Source organism: Catharus ustulatus, chromosome 8 (genome assembly GCF_009819885.2).
Source record: "Catharus ustulatus isolate bCatUst1 chromosome 8, bCatUst1.pri.v2, whole genome shotgun sequence".
Lineage (NCBI taxonomy): Eukaryota > Metazoa > Chordata > Aves > Passeriformes > Turdidae > Catharus > Catharus ustulatus.
The window spans coordinates 19,559,498-19,575,682 of record NC_046228.1 but is presented as its reverse complement, the minus strand read 5'-3'; the positions used below and the strand labels follow the sequence as shown (position 1 = coordinate 19,575,682).

General features: G+C 56.2%; 2 protein-coding genes across 4 annotated transcripts in view; one reads left to right on the top strand and one right to left on the bottom strand.

Moving 5' to 3' along the window:
• PSD (pleckstrin and Sec7 domain containing) overlaps nucleotides 1-11,466 on the bottom strand; it is a 45,318-nt gene extending 33,852 nt beyond the window's left edge. Inside the window, exons 1-4 of one of the 2 annotated variants that reach the window (XM_033066508.1) lie at nucleotides 11,396-11,466; nucleotides 10,063-10,184; nucleotides 8,561-8,683; nucleotides 54-945 (exon numbers count right to left, since the gene is read on the bottom strand). In XM_033066508.1, coding sequence (XP_032922399.1) covers nucleotides 54-821 — 768 coding nt within the window. In that variant the 5' untranslated portion in view covers nucleotides 822-945; nucleotides 8,561-8,683; nucleotides 10,063-10,184; nucleotides 11,396-11,466. Of the gene's footprint in view, nucleotides 1-53; nucleotides 946-3,858; nucleotides 3,907-8,560; nucleotides 8,684-10,062; nucleotides 10,185-11,395 lie in introns of those variants that run through there. The other variant, XM_033066509.1, reaches the window with a different exon arrangement.
• Nucleotides 11,000-16,114, top strand: FBXL15 (F-box and leucine rich repeat protein 15). Of its 2 annotated transcripts, none has more exons than XM_033066526.2 (4): nucleotides 11,000-11,105; nucleotides 13,141-13,391; nucleotides 14,127-14,629; nucleotides 14,986-16,114. In XM_033066526.2, exons 2-4 carry the CDS (start codon nucleotides 13,209-13,211, stop codon nucleotides 15,173-15,175), a joined length of 876 nt encoding a protein of 291 aa, XP_032922417.1. In that variant the 5' UTR covers nucleotides 11,000-11,105; nucleotides 13,141-13,208; the 3' UTR covers nucleotides 15,176-16,114. The 2 variants fall into 2 exon arrangements, with proteins under 2 accessions (XP_032922417.1, XP_032922416.1); XM_033066525.2 differs by lacking the exon at nucleotides 11,000-11,105 and adding an exon at nucleotides 12,257-12,338.
• The last annotated feature ends 71 nt before the right edge of the window (nucleotides 16,115-16,185 follow it).

The following is a 16,185-nucleotide window of genomic DNA, read 5'->3' as shown; positions in this document are numbered from 1 at the left end:
ATTGCGTGCCCAGGGCAGAGCCCATGCCCTGCGTGCGAGACCCTGGTACCTACCTGCTGTCGGGGCTCTGGCTTCAGGGGACTCCTGGCGAAGGTGGGGAACTCCTCTGGCAGCTCATTGGTTAGGGATCGGCAGAGGCAGCTGGTGTCGAGGGCACAGAGCTCCTTCCCGCAGGGACGCGTCCCCCCTGGGGTCCTGCCCCCGGCCAGCAGCGGGTCAGACGCCGAAGCCTCCAGCTTCAGCGTGTGCAGGAGCCGCTCCTGAGGCAGGGGCTGGGGCTGGGGGGATCCCACGTCCCCACCGAGCTCCAGACTGCGGCTGAGGCTGTAGGGGCCATTCTCCCAGCGGAGAGTGGGGGTTGTCGGGCAGCCCAGCGTCCGCACGCTGGCCTTCTCGATGAAGCGGAAGGTGACCACAGAGCTGTGTCCCTCTGCGGCTGGCGGGCTGCGGCTGCCCAGAGAGGCGATGGCCGGGCTGGGCCGGCCCCAGCGCGGGGTGCAGGGGGCAGTCAGTCGCCCGGTGCCCGGGCAGCTCCCGCTGCCAAAGGGTGCGGCCTCAGCCGGCCTGCGGGCCAAGGAGCCGGTGCTGTTGTACAGGCCGAGGGGGCAGCGGCGGGCATCGGGCGCCAGGCCCTTGCGCAGCAGGTGGAGGCGGCCGGCGTTGAGGTTGGGGGTGAGGCAGGGCGGGGGGCTGCACCGCCCAGCCTCGGGGCTGCCCCCCGCCAGCCAGGGCCTCCGGTTCACCCTGTGGGCAAAGGGCGGGGGAGAGGCAGTGCAGCCCTCCTCGGCGTGGAAGCGGACAGGTGCCCCTGCTTGGGCCATCCTGCCAGGAGAGGGCACAGAGGTGTCAGGTCCGGAGCCCAGAAGGCTGGCACAGGCACAGCAAGGCAGGTTCCCAGCACCCCTGAGATGTCTGAGACAAGAGGCGATGCATCCTCAGGCAGCCCTGAAACAAGGGCAAGGAGCTGGTTAGGAGAGGGAAGAGACAGAAGAGAGTCTGGGGCATGAGGAGGACAGGCCAAAAGGGACCTGCCCCCGTGGCAGAAGAACGATGTGCTCCAGGTGAGACAGCCCCCAGCAAATCCCCTCCTGCTGCAAGAAGTAGGCAAGGTTCATCAAGGGCATCACAGCAGCACCACTGCAGGGATGCTGGCAGCCCTTTGCTTGCTCCCCAGGCACCCAGAGTGTTTGCTTTCTCCCCAGGGTGCCAGGATGCTCAGGCACTTTCCCCACAGTTCAGCACTCCAGGCACTGCAAGAGAACGCACCTTAAAAGGTGTTTCATTCATTCTGTTTTAGGCTGAATATATTTACTACCCACAGCCTACAGCCTACTAAAGTAAGAGGGAAAAAAAGTATCTACTGTATCACTGAGACATCCTCCAATTATACTTGCTCAAAGAGTTTAATATGAACATCAAGGGCAAGGAGATTCTCTCTTTGGAGGTCAGCCTGCGTTTAAACTGTGTCACACCAGCACATGTCGTAGCCACTACTGATGGCACAGACAGAGCTGTCAACACCAGTACATTCAAAAAGCAGTGGTAACAGACAATCCCAGCCTGGGGGAACACAGCAAGCCTGCTCTGCACACAGCTCACTAGTCTGCCTGTTCTCTGCCCAGAGACCGTAAACCTGGAGATGAGACCAGACACCCCACAGCAGCAGGTGGATGGCTGCAGGGAAAGGCAGGACCCACAGCCCCCATCAACCCTACTGGCAGGGCTGCTAACATTTTTCTTTCTCCCAGTGGAGCTAAAACTTGTACTTATCCTTCCCTGAGTTTCTTCGAATTCCTAATGTGCAGCAAAGAGTCTGCCTTGGCTGCTTGTGCCTTCTGACAGATGCCAAGATACTGAGTCCCTCACTTTCATCATTTGAAAGTGAGAAACCATATGCCAGCTGCAAACAGGAATGGATGATTTTCTTCTCCCTGTTTCTGAGTGCAAACCAGACAGGATTAAATTCCTAAAGGACACGGGGCTGAATTTTCAAGTGTTTTGGTTCCAGAGATGCACAGACAAAACTATTAATGAAATAACCCAAACCACACCTGTGGGGTAGGCACCCATTTATCTGCATTATCACACTGCTGAAAAAATCTGTCCTGCTGAGCAACAGCAATCTCTAATTCACTCACTGCAAATTTTATTCTCCTGATTAATTTATCATGCTTTTAGAATATTTTTCTCTTGTTATGGTTGTGTGCACATTCAAGGTTGCTGAAGTTAACTGCTAAATAATAAAGATGTGAGGTTTATATATTTCAAATGAAATTCCACTTTTTATCTCAATGCAAACTGACACATATGCCAAGGATAAAACTTATCTTTAGGAATAGTTTGCTTTCACTCTAACATAACAAATCTACAAAAACCAGCCTATGTCAAAACATGTGAGTTATTACTAGAATAAATGGGATAAGCAGAATGTCCTCTGGTTATTAAAACAGAATTATCAAATTTAGAGTAAAGGCCATGCCTGCCTCTGACCCACCAAAGCTGGATGGCTACACCATGCAGTGGAGTGAGCTTTTCTTTAATAACAAAAGGTAAAAAGCACAAGTGCAACTGAGCTGAAAAACCAATGACGGAATAAGCTACAGCTTCCTGCTTGCTGATTTCAATTGTGAATCAAATGGATGCTCCTTAAATCACTGTGATGAATGGGTTGGGCTGTAAAGCACTGGTGGGCTGGAGAAAACCTTGCTGGTCCTGCTGCCTAAAGGCAGAAGAAGTCCTGCAAAGAAGATCTCACAGGGTGTCTGCCTTGGCAAGCCTGGGCACGCATTCAAAGAGAAAAACTCAGGAGCTGCAGTGTGATAGCCAGGGGCTGCACATCACAGGGGGATTAAATTTGTTCAATAAAACATCTCACAAGAAACTTGTTCCTCCTGATTGCCTCTTCTTAACGGCCAAAGGAATGTCCAGGGATGCTTCCTGGGCATTGCTTTGAGCCATACCCAGTGCAACAGGGGATGGCTTCTCCCCGTGCGAGCGCTTGCCTGGCGGAATGGGGTGATGCGGAGCGAAGGCAGCAGGCAGCAGGAACTGCTTACGCTGCGGGGGAAGCACACACCCACGCCACGGGAGTGTGGGGACAAGGCGCAGGAGCTGGGGGTGGATGAGAAGAGATTGGGCAAAGAACGGGACAGAGATGGGAGAGAGGCAAGAGTTGCAGGGCTGAGGGTTAAATTCACACGATGAGCTTATTTGTGTGCTGGTCATAGAACCCATGGCAGGGAATGGGGGAAACCAGGCTGTGGCTTGCCGGGCTACCTGGGGGAGCTAGGGCCCCTGGGAGATGACTCTGCCCTCCAGAGGAACACGGAGCAATTTGAGGGGATGAAGTGGTCACCGAAGCGGGATGTCTGGAGGCCCTGAGGCTGTGGGGCAAACAGGTGACCTCTCTGTAGTGTGGTGTCTAGGCAGGGGACGTGTCCCCACCTTGGAGCTGAGGCTGAACACGCTCTTCACTGCCCGGCCCCCCCTGCCCGGCTTCCCTCACCCGGCACCTCCCGTCTTGGCGGGATCAGCCCTGAGTGGATGTGACATCCATCCGGATGAGGAGGGAGCACCCCCGGCCAGGGGGGCCGGCGGAGCCGCCCGCCGCGATCTCCCTGCCTGGGCATCGGCCCCGCGCCCTTCCCGCCGCACCGGCACACGGGGCCGGAGCGGGTCTCGGCCCCGCCTGGTGCCGCCGCAGCCCCGCGCCGCCGCCCGCCGGTCACCGCCGCCGGCAGGGCGCAGAGCCGCCCCGCTCCCTGCAACAACTGCTGCAACTTTCCCCGCTCCCCCGCCGCTCCGTTTCGGCCTCCGCTCCCCGCCGCGCCCCGCCCCGCTCGGCTCCCCGCATCTCACCGGCAGTGCCGCCGCCGCCACCGCATCCTCCGCGCCGCTCCTCCGCGCTGCTGCCGGCACGGCGCGGCCCGGCCCGGCCCGTCGGGCGCGGCGCGGTGCTGTACGGTACGGTACAGTACGGTACAGGTCGGTGCGGTACGGTACGGTGCAGCACGGTGCCACCGGCCGCAAGCCGCCGCTCCCTGCCGCGCTAATCCCGGCCCGCGGCTGTCACTCCGCCCCGCTGACGGCCGCGGCAGCCAATGGGAAACCCCCACCGGGCGCCGCGCCCCGCCCGCTCGGCGGCACCGGCACACGAGGAGCGGCCGAATGCACACCGAGCGGCGTGTCCCCACGTGCGGGCAGGCCGGCGGCTCCCCCGCCCGTGTAGCATCCTCCACATGCTCGGGTCCCGGTGTGCACGTCCCCTGTGCCAGTGCCAACCTGGCCTCCTGCCCTGGCAGCGCGACCCCGGATGCCGGCGTGCCTGTTCCAATGCCACACCACTCACGTCCCCATGTCCTGCTGTGCATTCCTCCGTTCATCAGCGAGCACATCAACGTGAACAGCCTGTCCCTGCTCAGCTGCATGCAAGTTGTATGCGACCAGTGGCACGTGCCATGCATGAGCGTGCACGGGCTGAGCTTTGTGCCCTGTGCCAAAGGGTACAGGCTCTCCTGTGCCCCACCACTGCTTAAGAACCAGGAGGATGAGAAGATACAAGCTGCTATGTGCTCCAGGCTACCAACCAACATCAAGTTCTTGCCTTATAGCACAGGCTCTGTGCCAGGGTCTTACCTCTCCAAAGGTCATCACGCTAAGCACACTACAGCCAAGGTGTCCCAGGCCACCAGGAACTTGATATCACAGTATCACTAGGCACCCCAAGGATGGTAAATGCCACACGAATCTCAGGAAACCACTTCTAGATACAAGGGGAAAAATCGCCTGTCTATTGTCTCCTGCCTGGGCATGGGGACTCCACTGGCACCAGTGGCACATGTGGGTAGAGCTCATATGGGACATTTGGGTACCAAGGTGAGGGGTGCTGTGGCAGGGCTTTAGGACCCTGTGCTGCCAGTGCACTGGGTCTGCGTGTGGGACTGGCAGCCAGCAGTTTGTGCCCTCACAGGTTGCCAGATCGATTTGCTATTAAATAGCACTTTATTACCCAGCCCAGCAATCATTATTAAATGTGTGTGAGACAAGAAGCCCAGGGGAGCTGGAGCTTCATGTGCACATCGTGTCTGCCTTGGCAAGAGCTGCCTCTTCTTGCTGCTTTCCCTGCCTGCAGCAAGCCCAGCTCCAAGCTCACCTGCCCCCACTCTCACCCAGAAAGTGTTTCTCTTTCTGCCCTCCAAGGCATAGGGAAAAAGCATCAGGCAAGGCAGGCTTTCCTCATATTTAATGCATCAAAGTGCTGCCATTTTCTCCTTGCTTCTCCAGACTTCTGCCTGTGAGGGGCCTCTCCCCCCACACTGAGTACTGTGGGACTCAGCTGCCTTACACACAGCCAGCTTTTCTGGCAGACTCCAAGAAGCTGGGCTAATTAGGGGCCTCACTGTTGAAGGATCAACGACCTGATTCCTTCAGTAGCTTCTTGATGGCAGGAGGGCGGGGAGGGGGAAGGCTTTTCCCTAAGCCATAGCCAGAGTGACAAATTTAACCAAGTGGAAGAGCTCAGAGCTTTCCCAGTGTGTCCATCAGGACAAGGCATGTCTGTGCCTACCCAGCACCTGCAGGCAGCCCTGCTAAGAGCTGCAGGAGGTAAGAGAGAGGTCTTTTCCTGCCACCCTGACTGGAGACCCAGACCATTCACAGAAAACACATTTCTGTCCAAAGCATATGTTTTCCCTGCCATAGCGGTCGCTGTTGCTCTCCCTGCAGTGTCCTGCTCAATATCCCACTCACCTGCCCACAACCCTAAAACTCAGGAAAGAAGCGTCCACATACGTGGGTCTGGCCAGCACTGACATAAGCCTCACTTGGATCAGGATTTTTCAGGATTTAGCCCTGGCTCTCCTGATCCCTCCTGCTGAGAATCCCTCTCCAGCTGATGCCAGACAGAAGGGAGCAGAAAACCCCTCTGGCAGATGACAGAAGGGGACAAGGTGTCCCCCACACTTCACCTCCCAGCCCCAATCCAGTGGGCTTAGCTAATGAGACAGGAGTGCAGTGCACTGGGAACCCTCTTTACTATCATTTGGGTACTTCAGGACCTCCAGTCCTTGCCTGCAGGTAGCATGTCCTTCCTGTATTAGAGTCCAGTCAGCTCCCTGTCACCGCTTTCAGCCTCCCAGATCCTGCAACAGGGAGCTTACAGGAATTTTCTAAATATTGCTAGCACTGTTCCTGGTCATCTTCATAAGTCTGCAACACAATTGTCCATCTCAAAGACAGAAGGATCTGGGTATCATCAGGGCAGCACAACAATGAACTTCCAGCTTGGAAAAGTCCATGTCATAGTGTCCGAACAACTGAACAGATCTAGGTGAAATTTGGCTGAGGAGGGGTTAGACAAGAGCTCTTTCCCCTAGGTGGCTCCGGGAGATGCTCATGCTCAGCTTGCCTTAAGGCACGTGGATCAGTCTCTAGAAAGGTGCTGCAACTGCAGCTGCAGCTCCACTTGGGGTAAACACTGTAGTGTACCCCAGGGCTGCTTCTCTGTGCCTAGGAGGTCTGTCAGAGTCATTTCCTCTCTAGTGTGCTTTGTGCTAAAGGCGTTGCAAAGTGTGCAAGGGCATATTCTACCTCACTGCTGCCAAAATCAGTGGGGCTGCACTGTAGCCTCAGGGCACAGTGTAGGCCTGCAAGGGGGGACGGTCAACCCATCAGCAGATGGGCTCTTCTTAACTGACTGGAAGCATCATGGAAATAGCAACTCCAGCCACACAGGCGATGAGTCCCAGTGAAAGCAAGGGAAGCTGAACTGCCCTCACCTCTGCATTGAGGGCCCCAGGGCAACCCATTAGGTTGCATATATTCCCTCAGGGCCTACACATAACTACATGGCTCTAATTAATGCCTTCTATCTCCAGTGCCAACACCCAGCCACATCCTAGTCATATATTCAAAAAGATATTGCAGCACAAGCCAAGTCTTTAATGGGTTGATGCACTTATGTTATTCCACTAGATTTGTGGTTAAAGATAAATGGTGAAAATATCCTGCCTTGGACAGTCCTATACAAATGCTGATTTGCAGCTTAGTCAGGGAAAAAAAAAAAGTGCTGGAGATCCTTCCTGAAGCCCCTTCCACCTAAACCTGGATCAAGGGAGAGCAGACCTGTACTGTCCTGTGCCTCTTGCAGCTCCCCTGTGTGGGACACTCATGTGGGACTGTGGCAGGATTTTTCAGGGTGAAAGACATTCTAGAAGAGCATACAGACTGCAAAATGCCTTATGTCAGAGAGCAGAGCCCGTGCGGAGTACAGTCTACATGAGGAACATGAGCTGCCAGTGCCCTACTCAGTGTCCCAGCTCCCTACCGTGTGCTGCTCCCTCTTGCACAAGGAACAAGGGCTTGGAAGAGTGGAGTTGTAGAGGGGTGGTATCAAATGCTGTGTGCTGGGCCTCAGAATGAGCTGTAACAAAATATTTGTGTAATGCCTCAGGCACACCTGCTATCACAGAAATCTTCTCAGACTCTCTCCCAGTGTCAGGCAGCACCCGCACAGGGAAAGGGCTTCCTCCTGCACCAGCATTGCTCTGTCAAGATGAAGGCAGAGATGACAACATGATAAAACCTGTCCTGGGGACGTGGGAGGTGGGGCCTCAGCACAGCATGAGCCATAAATAATCTCCCTACACAGCAGTTAGGGGAACAATTGTGTGGGAGTATCTCTTGGTAAAAAGATGCTCAGGCAAATATGGTCTTGAAGGAAAGTGAGGAATTCTGAGTGGCAGGGTCGGCTTTCCAGTGAAGACAGAGCTTCCTGGGTGCCAGCAGGTCATTCACCAGCCCTGCCTCACGATGGTGAGTCACTGCACCAAAGACAAATTTAGTCTGAAACGACCCAAATCACCTGTACTCTGGTGTAGCCTCCCAGGACAGGCTTGTGCTGCAGCTCAGATCTCTAGACTCCTCTCCAGCTAATCTAAACAACAATAAGATGTGATCCCTTTCCCCTCCTCTCTTCAGGCTCAAGAGTCACATGGGGAAAGGTGAAAGGGTGTAAAGGGAAGTGAGAACAATGAATACAGAGTATTTGATGCAGAAAAGAGACAGTAAGCCCCAGGCACATAGTCTGACCCAGCACAGGAAAAATACAGTCACATACAGAATTGTGTGAAAGGCCTTGAAGGTCAGTTATACAAATTACAAATAATCCAGAAATTCCAAATATATCCAGAAAACTGATCAAAATGGCTGTCATGGAAATGTGTGGAGACAAATGCAAAGGACACACTGAAAGCTTGAATGCAGGGGATTCATGAGTGGGATGCTGCAGAACAGCCCTGTATTTCCGTTTAGCTGAGAGCTTCTCATGCATAATCCTTTTTCAACCTTGTCTTGCAGAACTTGGTCTTGCTTTATTTCTATTTCTTTTTTTTTTTTTTAAGCCCTGAGTGTATAGTCAAATTATTTTCTGAATAAGCAGTAGGAAGGTGGCATGTATAGAGAAGAGTTGAACAGAAGTCACCATGTGTTCTTGTGTCACCCGCTTAGAAAGGGCTTCTGGTTACACTGTGCAATCTCAACACTGACTGACAGCAGAGCTTACCCTAAGAGCTCAATACTTTCTCCCATGCAACCAAGAAGTTCAGCTATGGTCCACTCCAACCCTGACAGTGATGGAGGCTGTCAGACTTATCCAGTAGCCAGAGAAAATATGGAGCCAGATCCTCTGAAAGAGAGTCCAAGAAAAAAACAGTGTTGAGAGGCTTTAATGAACTCTGGTACTGCATTCACCTAGCTCTAACATGTTAAAGGAGTGAATACTGCAGAGCTACTTGTGTCATTGACAAGTTTCTTGTCTCACTTGAGACTAGTAGAAAACTGTAAAGAAAATGGCCCCAAAGTCTTTGCAAGACTAAAGGTGTTTTGCCAGCAAGGTGCCAAGCCATCATACGAGGTGATAGATCCTAGAACATCAGCATAATTGTTGGCTTGGAATCATATTGATCTCCTAAAAGTAAGTTGCACCTTGGACAGCACTAGCTTCTGGAAACCCCAGGAGGCTTGTAGAAACTCAGCCAACCTCTGACTACACCTCTGACATGGATATAACTGGATTTTCAATGCAAGGGAAAAGTCAAAAGGCACAAGTGGGGGAGACTTGCCCATTATAGCTAGCATTATAGGAGGAGCATCTCTGGAAAAAAAAACCGTTGGGTTTCTCACTTGAAGTCAGCTCTTCTAACCACAGAACTTCCCTTCCTTCAGGGCTCAGTTTCCTAAATCTCATCTCCTCTTCCTAAAGGGTGAGGTGATGACCAAACTGCTTCTCTAGACTCTCCAGAAGTACAGCTGTGCATCAGCACTGCCTCGCAGCAGTGGAGCTCGCTGAAGTCTCTGTTGACTTTAGGGGATGCTCATGAGGGTGAAGATGCCATGCCCTGGCTCTGCAAGCTGTCAGCACCGTATGTTTCCAAGGAATATACAAGAAAGCTGCAGCAGCAGCAGTTGTGAGCTAATCTGCTTCCTCCCCTGGGGCTCAGCTTGGTCTCTCATTACTATGGATCAGCTCAAGGCCTGACGCAGTAGCCCTGCTTTCCCCCACAGGACATCAGTGGCCACTGGGATAACAGGAGTGCCAGGGAGCTGAACAGTGTCCCCTGAGTGTTGAAGGTACCTGTGCAATACACTCCCCCAGCTGTCCTGCAAGAACTGCAGGTATCACAGCCCAGCATTCATCAGGTCCAACTCAGAAAGATATTTTTGCCTGTTTGAAGTATTAGGATTAAATTAAAAATGGACATCCAACCGAAGCTTTAAAAGGAGACTTTCAGACACCTCTCAAGAAAAATGAAGACTCAACTTCGGCAGAACATATTCCAATAGAAAGGCAGAAGCTTGCTGCAAATTTTGATTGAGCAGAGCAGAACAAAGCTCTGGTTCTTCAAGCTTGTCTGCTTTGAGCTGTCCCCTCACTGCAAAGCTACAGTGGCTAACACTCCCCTACGCCCCGTTCTGCAGTGCTGTGCAGCCATTTCACAGCTGCTCTGCATATAGGAAAACTTGACAGACATGAGCACAAAACCAGTCCTGGTTTGGGATACTTACCATTGGTATAGACCTAGATTGCTGGGTTCACTGAACATCCTGATGGTCTAAAGCTGTGTCTCAGCACACACCTCCACAATACAGTAACAGTCTCTGATGCTCTTTCTGCATCTGCAAACAACCTGTGGATAAAAAAGAGACCAATATGAACATTTCACAGATGGAAAGTATCCATAATTCCTAGGACCTTGTGCATACATCTCAATAGCTGTAGCCAGCCAACCAGCCAAACCCCTCACAAGCCAACAGCTCTCAGGTCCTTGGGGCACTTACAAACCCTTAGTGGCTCTAACCAGCCTCACGTCCAGCTTCCACCACTCCTGCCCATAGGCCCAATGATTCTATATATTAAGGGACTCTGTCAGGTGGCGTTTTTTTATTTCACAGAGGAAGGTCAAGAACAGAGTGCTACCACGACAGGGAAAGAAAGAACTGCCCCAGTACATGTCCAGGGGCCATTCTTAACTCCAACAGAAAATTTAAAACCCTGCATCACTTATCCTTTAAATGAGAAATACAATGTGATAACTCTGACAGCCACTGGAATCCCAGGGGAGCAGGTGCTACATGTCCTGGGGACAGGATGGGTTGGTTCCTCCAGAGGAAAGAAGACCTTCCTGCAAACCAGCTTCTACATTTTGAGGAAATGAGCAGAGCAGGGTGCACAGGTCATTGCTTTCCAGGAAACTTGGGACCACGTATTTGGAATTTTTTACTGTCTGTGGGCCCTGCTCTTTTGCCGGGTGGATTTTTTTAATAGTTCCTATGCCCGCAGTAATCAGCAGCTTGATGCTGCACAAGCCAGCGGGTCTCGGACCCGAGACAGGGATGGAGCCGCACGCCCTGAGCCGTCTCGGAGGTGTGGTGTGCGAGTGCCGCACCAACGCGGACCGGGTGCCCGCTCCGCAAACCGACAGCGGGGAGGAAGGAGAGGAGCAGCGTCCGTTTTACGGGGTCGTTATGGCAACTGCCCGGGCCGCTCCTCCGCGGGGGCTGCGGGCAGAGGGAAGGACCCCGCCCTGTCCCCGGGGCTGCGGAGCCAGGTGGGGCACCGGCGAGGGAACGGAACGCGAGGAGTCGGTTGGCAGCGTGGGAGGATGCGGGCTGGGAGCGGCGGGCCGCGGGCAGCGCCGGGGCGGGGACAGCCCGGTACCGGCGGAGGAGCGGGGCCCAGTGGCTGCAGGTCGGGGATGCTGTGAGAACTGGGAGCCTCAGGGATTGGCCTTTGCCGGCGATCCGTCCGATCCTGCGGGAGGGCAAGGGCGGCACAGCCCGCCGGGAGAGCCGCGGTGCCGCGCAGGTTGTGGGGGCGTCTGGCGGGGCCGTCGCTCACCGGCAGCAGCGGGTCCCGGCTCCGCGTGGTGCTGAACGGACAGCGCGCCGCGCTGCGCATGCGCAGCCGCCCGCCGGGACAGGGGCGTGCGCGGGGACCGGGAATGGGGCAGCCGGTGTGCGCCGGGAAACCGGGGCTGTGGGGAACGGGGGCAGCCGGTGTGCGCCGGGAAACCGGGGCTGTGGGGAACGGGGGCAGCCGGTGTGCGCCGGGAAACCGGGGCTGTGGGGAACGGGGGCAGCCGGTGTGCGCCGGGGAACCGGGGCTGTGGGGAACGGGGGCAGCCGGTGTGCGCCGGGGAACCGCGGCTGTGGGGAACGGGGGCAGCCGGTGTGCCCTCGGGAACCCAGGTAGCTGCGGGGCTGAGCAAGCAGTGTGCGCCGGGGAGCTTGGGGCCATGGGGACTGGAGCAGCCGGTGTGCGCTGGGATCTCGTGTGCGCTGGGGAATCGGGATAGTTGAGGAACTGGGACAGGCACTGGGGAACCGGGGTAGCTGCGGGGCTGCAGCCACCGGAGTGCGCCAGGGAACTGGGGCCATGGGAACCTGGTGTGCACTGGTGATCTGGGATAACTGAGGAACCGGGACAGGCGCTGTACACAGGGGAGCGGGAGTGCCCCCTGAGCTGGGCCACCAGGGCCGGTGTGCGCGTCGCGCCGCTGGGAGCAACCCGCGGGAATCGCTGCGACACCAGTGGGACCTGTGAGCACCGTGGCCTGCTGTCCCGCCCGGCACTCCCCGCCGCGGTCGGTGCCTCCCGGTGCCTCCGTGCCGGCCCCGGTAGCGCGCTCCGCCGCCGGGGCGCGGCCAGGGGGCGGGGCCGAAGGCGGGCCGGCCGGGTGACGCACTTCCGCCCGCCGCTGTGACGTCACGGGCGGCCGCCGGTGTCCAGGGCGGGTGCGGCGTCGGATGGAGCGGCCGGGGGAGCCCCGGTGGGGCCGCAGGTACCGGGGGACCGGGGCAAGGCAGGGTAGGGCTGAGCTGCGCTGTCTCCTCGCCACGGCGCGCTGCGGCGGGCAGCGGGGCGGTGTCCTGGTCCCAGCGGCGCTTTCGCGGCCGCCCCGCTGCTACGGCGGGGCAACCCGGGGGCGGCTCTGGGGCCGAGCGAGGCCCCTTGGGGCGGTGGGGCAGGAATGGCCTCGGGTGAGGCCCGGCCCAGGTGCGGGCTCTGCCGGGGCCGAGTGTAACCGCGGCCTCCAGCCGCAGCTCGGGGAGCTCTGGGCTGCCGGGACCCCTCTGCTCCTTCCCTTCCCGGCCCGAGGCCTCGTCTCCGCAGAGATACTGAGCGTCCGCTCCTCGGCGGGAGACTCCCTGGGGGGAGCCGGGAGCCTTGTTTCTCCCCGCAGGAAGGAGCAAGTGCCTGGTCTCTCCCCCTTGCAGGGTGCCGAGTGGCCCGGCACTGGGTACAGGGATGGCTGACAGGTAGAGCGATGCTCGGACATGAATGCTGGGCACGGCTACTGTGCGACTGCTGCGGTAACGCTGCAGCAGCTTCTTGCTGCTTCGCTGAGGGACAGGGCCTCCTTCAGCAGCTGATGGAACGCCCCACCCAAGCTCTCCTGGAGGGCACTGCGGGCAGGTAGACTCGGATGCCTGAGCAGTGAACGTCCCAGGCTGGGGAGGTGGTGATGCAGGCAGCAGGCACGTGCCCTGCTGATGGCATGGCTAGCCATGGGGCTGTACCCTGTGGGCTGGCTCTGGAAACGTCGCTGAGTCTGAGTCTTTCTTTCTGGCTGTTCCTCCTAGAGGCACCCGGCAGTAGGTGTGAGCTGATCTTGCCTGGCTTCTGCAGTAGCCTGGCTCTCTGGTGTCTGATGATGAGTGTGACCCCGAGCAGGGGATGCCTCCTGGACCTGCCCTGGGAAGACATCTTGGTTCCACATATCCTCTGTCATCTGCCACTGCAGCAACTCCTGAGCCTGCAGAGGGTCAGCAAGTCATTCCAGTCTCTCATCCAACTGTACCTGGCCAACATGCGCTGCTTTGACTCAAGCCAGGTATTGGATGGCTCTGAGGATGGGGGAGGACGCAGATGTCCTACTGCTCTGGAACTAACAGGGGAGCATTTATGTGGGGAGAAGAAAGCCTTGGCAAGGAGGGTGGTTTCTACCCAGGAGCTTGGGTTAATGGTTCAGGTGTCAAACTGGACAGATGGGCTTAGGGAGGAGAGGCAGTGATTCAGGGCCCAGCAATGCCAGTGTCTTGAGTAAGAGGCCCTGGGAGGAGTAAGCCTGGAAACTCCACCCAGGCTATTATGGGGCACTGGTTGGCAGAAACAAGTTTTGGAGTAGCAGGTCCTCATGAAGGTTGTGCAGTAGGTTGGGTCTGATGGGAGATAACTCTGTGCTTGGTCTTCAGGGAAAGTTTGTGGTATTCCTGGGAGCCACTGCCTGGGATTGGGAAAGACTGGAGTAGCGGCCTTTCTGTGAGGACACAGAGTGGTGTAGCAAAGAGATTTTTGGAGAGCAGAGGTGTGGAGCTCATCATGAGTATATAACAGCAGGAGTGATGATATGGGATGGAGAAACCAGAGTATCATCTAGCTTGTGGCAGTAGCCTTGGCATGAGGTGAGCAGACTCTGATGGTAGGGTTTGCCCAGGGATGAGGACACAGGATGGCTTTGGTCACTAATGTCACAGAAGAAGAGAGGAGGGGAGAGAGTATTTGGTGACGACCAGGCTTATTTAAAACCCTGGGGGAATCCCTCATTCTTCCTGGGTTCCCCACGCAGATTGGACCTGCCATCCCTCGAGCCGCTTTTGTTAACCTGTTGAAGGACAACGAAGTTCTGCAGCAGCTGGCACTCCAGAACTGCTCCGACTGGCTGACGGACCGGGAGCTGCTCCCTGTCATTGGGCAGAACCACCACCTGCACCAGATCCAGCTGAAGGGCTGTGCCCAGCTCAGCCGCCACGCGCTCGTGGCCATCTCGCTGAGCTGCCCCAACCTGCGCCAGCTCTGCCTGGCTCACTGTGAGTGGGTGGACAGCCTGTCCCTGCGCAGCCTGGCTGACCACTGCAAGGCGCTGGAGGCTGTGGACCTGACGGCCTGTCGCCAGCTGAAGGACGAGGCCATCTGTTACCTGGTGCAGAAGTGCAGCAGGCTCAAGTCTCTGTCACTGGCTGTCAATGCCAACGTGGGCGATGCGGCAGTCGAGGAGACTGCCAAGTGCTGCCCAGAGCTGGAGCACTTGGACCTCACGGGGTGTCTGCGAGTCAAGAATGACTCCATCAGGTACTGAGCAGTGTGGGGAGCCAGGGTGGGGATGGCAGGTATCTGGGATGGGGAAAGGAAGAGAACCAGAGAGGAATGTCAGATTTCTTCTCACCGAAAGCAATGAGAGCTTAGTCTGGGAGAGAAGCCATAGCAGGCCCTGGGGAGGCATTGTGTGCTGTTGACAGCAAATTTCCCAGCATATCATGGAGGGTAGGTCTGGGATCCAGATGTCCCATATCTCATACCACCATGGTGCTGTCCCCAGATGATGGTGGCAAAGTCACGAGCGCTGGGCTGCTGGGAGTAGAGAGGAGCATGAGTGGTGCTCTTAGGAGTCCTGACTTGCAACTTGCATGTGCTCTCTTTCTTGGCAGGGTCCTGGCTGAGTACTGTCCCAAGTTGCGCTCGCTGAAGGTCAAGCATTGCCACAACGTGGCTGAGTCTAGCTTGAGCATCCTCCGAAGCCGTGGGGTGGAGCTGGATGTGGAGCCTCCGCTGCAGAGGGCTCTCGTTCTGCTGCAGGATGTGGTTGGCTTCGCCCCTTTCATCAACCTTCAGATCTAGAACTGCTGCTGCTGGGGAGGGGGGGACTGACACAATGCTGGGATCCCAGAAGGATATGGGAACTGGCTGCTGTGGAGACATGCAGAGGGAGAGGTCAGTCCCACTGGTGAGGCTGGCCTGAGTGGGGCTCATTCTTTCCTCTGGGGCTGTTTAGCAGCCACTGAATGTTCATAAGTGGACTTCATTGGTGCCTCTGGGGAAAGTAACTCCCTCTGCAGTGGCGTGGAAAGAGCGAGTGATTTGCAGGAACACCATGGTGCTGAACAGGCCTTGGTCAGGCCAGCTAATAGATAGGATTTATTATTTGTCGTATTTTAAATCTTTAAGCGGCAGCTGTCCAGAAAGCAGGGGAGTGTTTGATGGGGACTGTCCCCTGGGGTGGGTGTGCAGGGCATGCCAACAGAGCTGTGGAACAAACCAGACCAGCTGGAGCAGAAAAAATAGCTACCAGCCCTCCTCTTGGGAGAGGGCAGGCCCCTCTGGGCTCTGGGAGGAGGGCACTGAGCCTAGCTCCAGCCCACAGCCACTGGCTAGCCTGGCACCAAAGGACTAGCATGGCCCCAGTGCAGGCCATGGGTCTGCCCAGGCCTAGCATGCTGGTTTAGGCTGGAGCAAGGTGGAAGTTGTTTTCAGGGGGAACATGCTCCTAATGGCAGTTTGACCAACAGAAAAACGCCAGACCTAGTGCTGTCACTGAAAACAGCTGGTCATTGTCATTTGTTTCTTCCAGCACCTGACTTAACATTTTAGTAGTGCCCAGGCCTGCTACTGTATTTTGTTCCCTGTTGTGTGGCTGGAGCTTTGGCTCCCAACAGAGGTGAGAAACAGCAGGAGCACTGACTCTGCAATCAGCTGGAGTTTATGGAGAGAGCTGCAGATTGTGTTGGCAGGGAGAACCTAGTTCTGGATAATCAAACAGCAGCTACATCTTGAGAACGTGATGAAGCGAGTAATTAGAGGAAGAGAGGATGACCCTGCTCCTGTCTTTGTCCCTAGGAAGGACTGGAGGC

What these genes read in the sequence shown, in the direction of transcription:
- FBXL15 (XM_033066526.2), top strand. Translation starts at nt 13,209, where the DNA reads ATGATGAGTGTGACCCCGAGCAGGGGATGCCTCCTGGACCTGCCCTGG. An exon ending in GCTGCTTTGACTCAAGCCAG is followed by an intron (nt 13,392 to 14,126) that starts GTATTGGATGGC and finishes TTCCCCACGCAG; the next exon opens with ATTGGACCTGCCATCCCTCG. An exon ending in GTCAAGAATGACTCCATCAG is followed by an intron (nt 14,630 to 14,985) that starts GTACTGAGCAGT and finishes CTTTCTTGGCAG; the next exon opens with GGTCCTGGCTGAGTACTGTC.